Raw genomic sequence first — 2,095 nt, forward strand, 5'->3', positions numbered from 1 at the left:
AGCTGCGGTAGCGGGACCGGATCCTGGCGCTCCTAGGGAGGAGGGTGGCAAAGCTGTGCCCGCGGGTTTGCGGTCTCTTCCCAGCACTCTGCCGGGACATCGCCTCCAGTGGGTGGTTCAGGCTGACTGTGCCCAAACTGGTACCTTGTGGGGCTGCGGAGCTCGGTGCTCCTGCCCTTGCTGCGAGAGACATGGAGCTGCTGCAAGCTCTGCTGCTGCTTCTCCCCACTGCTCGCCCTGTCACCTGGGAAGGCTGATGCTAGGAGAGGATGGGGCTGGGGTGTATCTGTGTGGTGCCAGGAGGGTTTTGGGTGACCTGACTTGCTGTTCTTTCTCCCTGGCCCAGGGATCGAAGCTACCGACCTGTCCAGCCTGCTGGAGCAGTTTGAGAAGTCTGAAGGTGTGGATGCGATGTGCTGTCCCCATTGGGGCTCCCTCCCTCGGTGCCACGCCGGCCTCTGGGCTGCCTGCCCTCCCTGGGATGGGGCTGGGGTTGGGATGCTGCTGGCTGTGGGCTGGTGTTACCCTGTCCAGGTGCAATGTCCAAGGGATGTTTCTGCCCCCATCTCCTTCTTGGCCTTTGAAAGTGCCTGGGTGTCTCCAGGGTAGCCAAGGGGATGGTGAAGAGCCTGGGAAGGGGGTCATACACAGCTCCTCTCTGCAGAGAGCTGGGCTGGGGGTTCTGTGACACCTCTCCCTGGCTGTGCCCCAGGTGCTCTGTGTGTCTCCCCACACCCAGGGTCTGTCCCCTGCCCTCCAGCCCCAGGCTCTTGCCACCCTCACCCGCCTGCTCTCTTTGCAGCCAAGAAAGAGAAGGCTGCTCCCGTGCAGCCCCCTGAGGAGAAGCAGCCAGCAGGGAGCTTGGGGTGAGTACTAAGACCATAGCAGGGGGTGCCCCAGCGTGGAGTCTGGCAGAGGGCTGAGCCAGGTCTTCAGCAGGGGCACAGGGCAGCTCAGAGTCCTGGCAGGGTCCAAACTCTGCTGGGGGCTGTGTCCACTGGCCCTGGAGGGACTGAGCTCCTTGCTGGGCTGGGGGCCAGAGCTGGCATCAAGGATGGAAAAAATGGGGGGGAGCAGTCATGGGCATGACCAGGCTCTGGAATTTCCATCATTGAAACTCCTCGAATTCTGACCAGTGGGGCAGCTCGGGTGGGTGCCCCAGACATGGGGACTGAGGCTGGGCTTCGGCTGCCACATTTGACAAAGCTCATTCCCCCTTCTCAGACCTGAGACCCAGCAGGACAGGAAGCCCTTGGACAACCTGCAGGCCTCTGAGCTGGCCAACGTGGCAGGTAATGCCCAGGGCAAGGCGGGGGAGCCCTCTGAGTCCTGGAAGGGCTGTTGTGGGGCTGAGGGAGACCCCAGGGCCTGACGGCAGCTGGGCTGGGATGGAGATGCAGCCAGCTGGGTGGGCTGCAGCGAAGGACTGCTCCTGAAAGCCCTCTGGTGCTCTTGCAGGCCTGACTGGAAGCCATTGCCTGCCGTCTCGCTGCTGGCCCAGGCCAAGTCACCTGCGTCAACACCCCAGGAAGGGCCCCAGAAGACGATCAGGCCGGTGAAAGCCAAGGTGCTGCCTCCAAGCAGGCTTCAGGGGAAGAGCCTGGCACCAGCCCACACCAGCTCGGCCCCCAGCCACGTCTGCTCGGGAGACCATGACTACTGCATCCCGGGTGCAGTGTGGCCGGAGAGCAACAACAGCAGCCCTGGCATGCAGCCCCCTGCTGAGGGCGGCTCCCGCTGGAACGTCAAACACCACTGGGACATCACTATCAAGCCAATCTCCTCCTTAACCAAACGGATGCTGGACCAGCCCAAGCCCACCTTGCCGTCCCCCACCACCACCGTGGAGCCCAGCCAGGAGCCCCTGGGGACGCCTTGCCCAGCCCCCCTGGATTATCGGACTAGCATCCCTGACAAGGCCACTGCCAGGTGCAGCAGCCCCCCCACCTCAGTGCTTCTGTCTCCAGCTGCATCTCCCTGCCGGGACCAGGAGCTGCAGATTCCCAGTGCCCAGCCCAGCCGTGCTGCTGCCAAGAGGTCCCTGCGCTGCTACCGGAGACCCCAGGACTCGCCCAGCCCCTCTGCTGGCAGCTGG

At 63.8% G+C, this 2,095-nt stretch overlaps 1 protein-coding gene across 1 annotated transcript in view; it reads left to right on the forward strand.

The window, feature by feature from the left end:
- Nucleotides 1-346: 346 nt before the first annotated feature.
- The window catches only part of LOC103778140 (peroxisome proliferator-activated receptor gamma coactivator-related protein 1-like), a gene marked incomplete at its 5' end in the record, with an annotated part of 4,767 nt that continues 3,018 nt past the window's right edge, over nt 347-2,095 (forward strand). Inside the window, 4 exons of the mRNA XM_008945710.1 lie at nt 347-400; nt 803-866; nt 1,225-1,326; nt 1,459-1,929. Of these exons, the coding sequence (XP_008943958.1) occupies nt 347-400; nt 803-866; nt 1,225-1,326; nt 1,459-1,929 (691 nt within the window). The remainder of the gene's footprint in view (nt 401-802; nt 867-1,224; nt 1,327-1,458; nt 1,930-2,095) is intronic.

Source organism: Merops nubicus, unplaced genomic scaffold (assembly GCF_000691845.1).
Source record: "Merops nubicus isolate BGI_N331 unplaced genomic scaffold, ASM69184v1 scaffold26208, whole genome shotgun sequence".
In the NCBI taxonomy this organism is placed as follows: domain Eukaryota; kingdom Metazoa; phylum Chordata; class Aves; order Coraciiformes; family Meropidae; genus Merops; species Merops nubicus.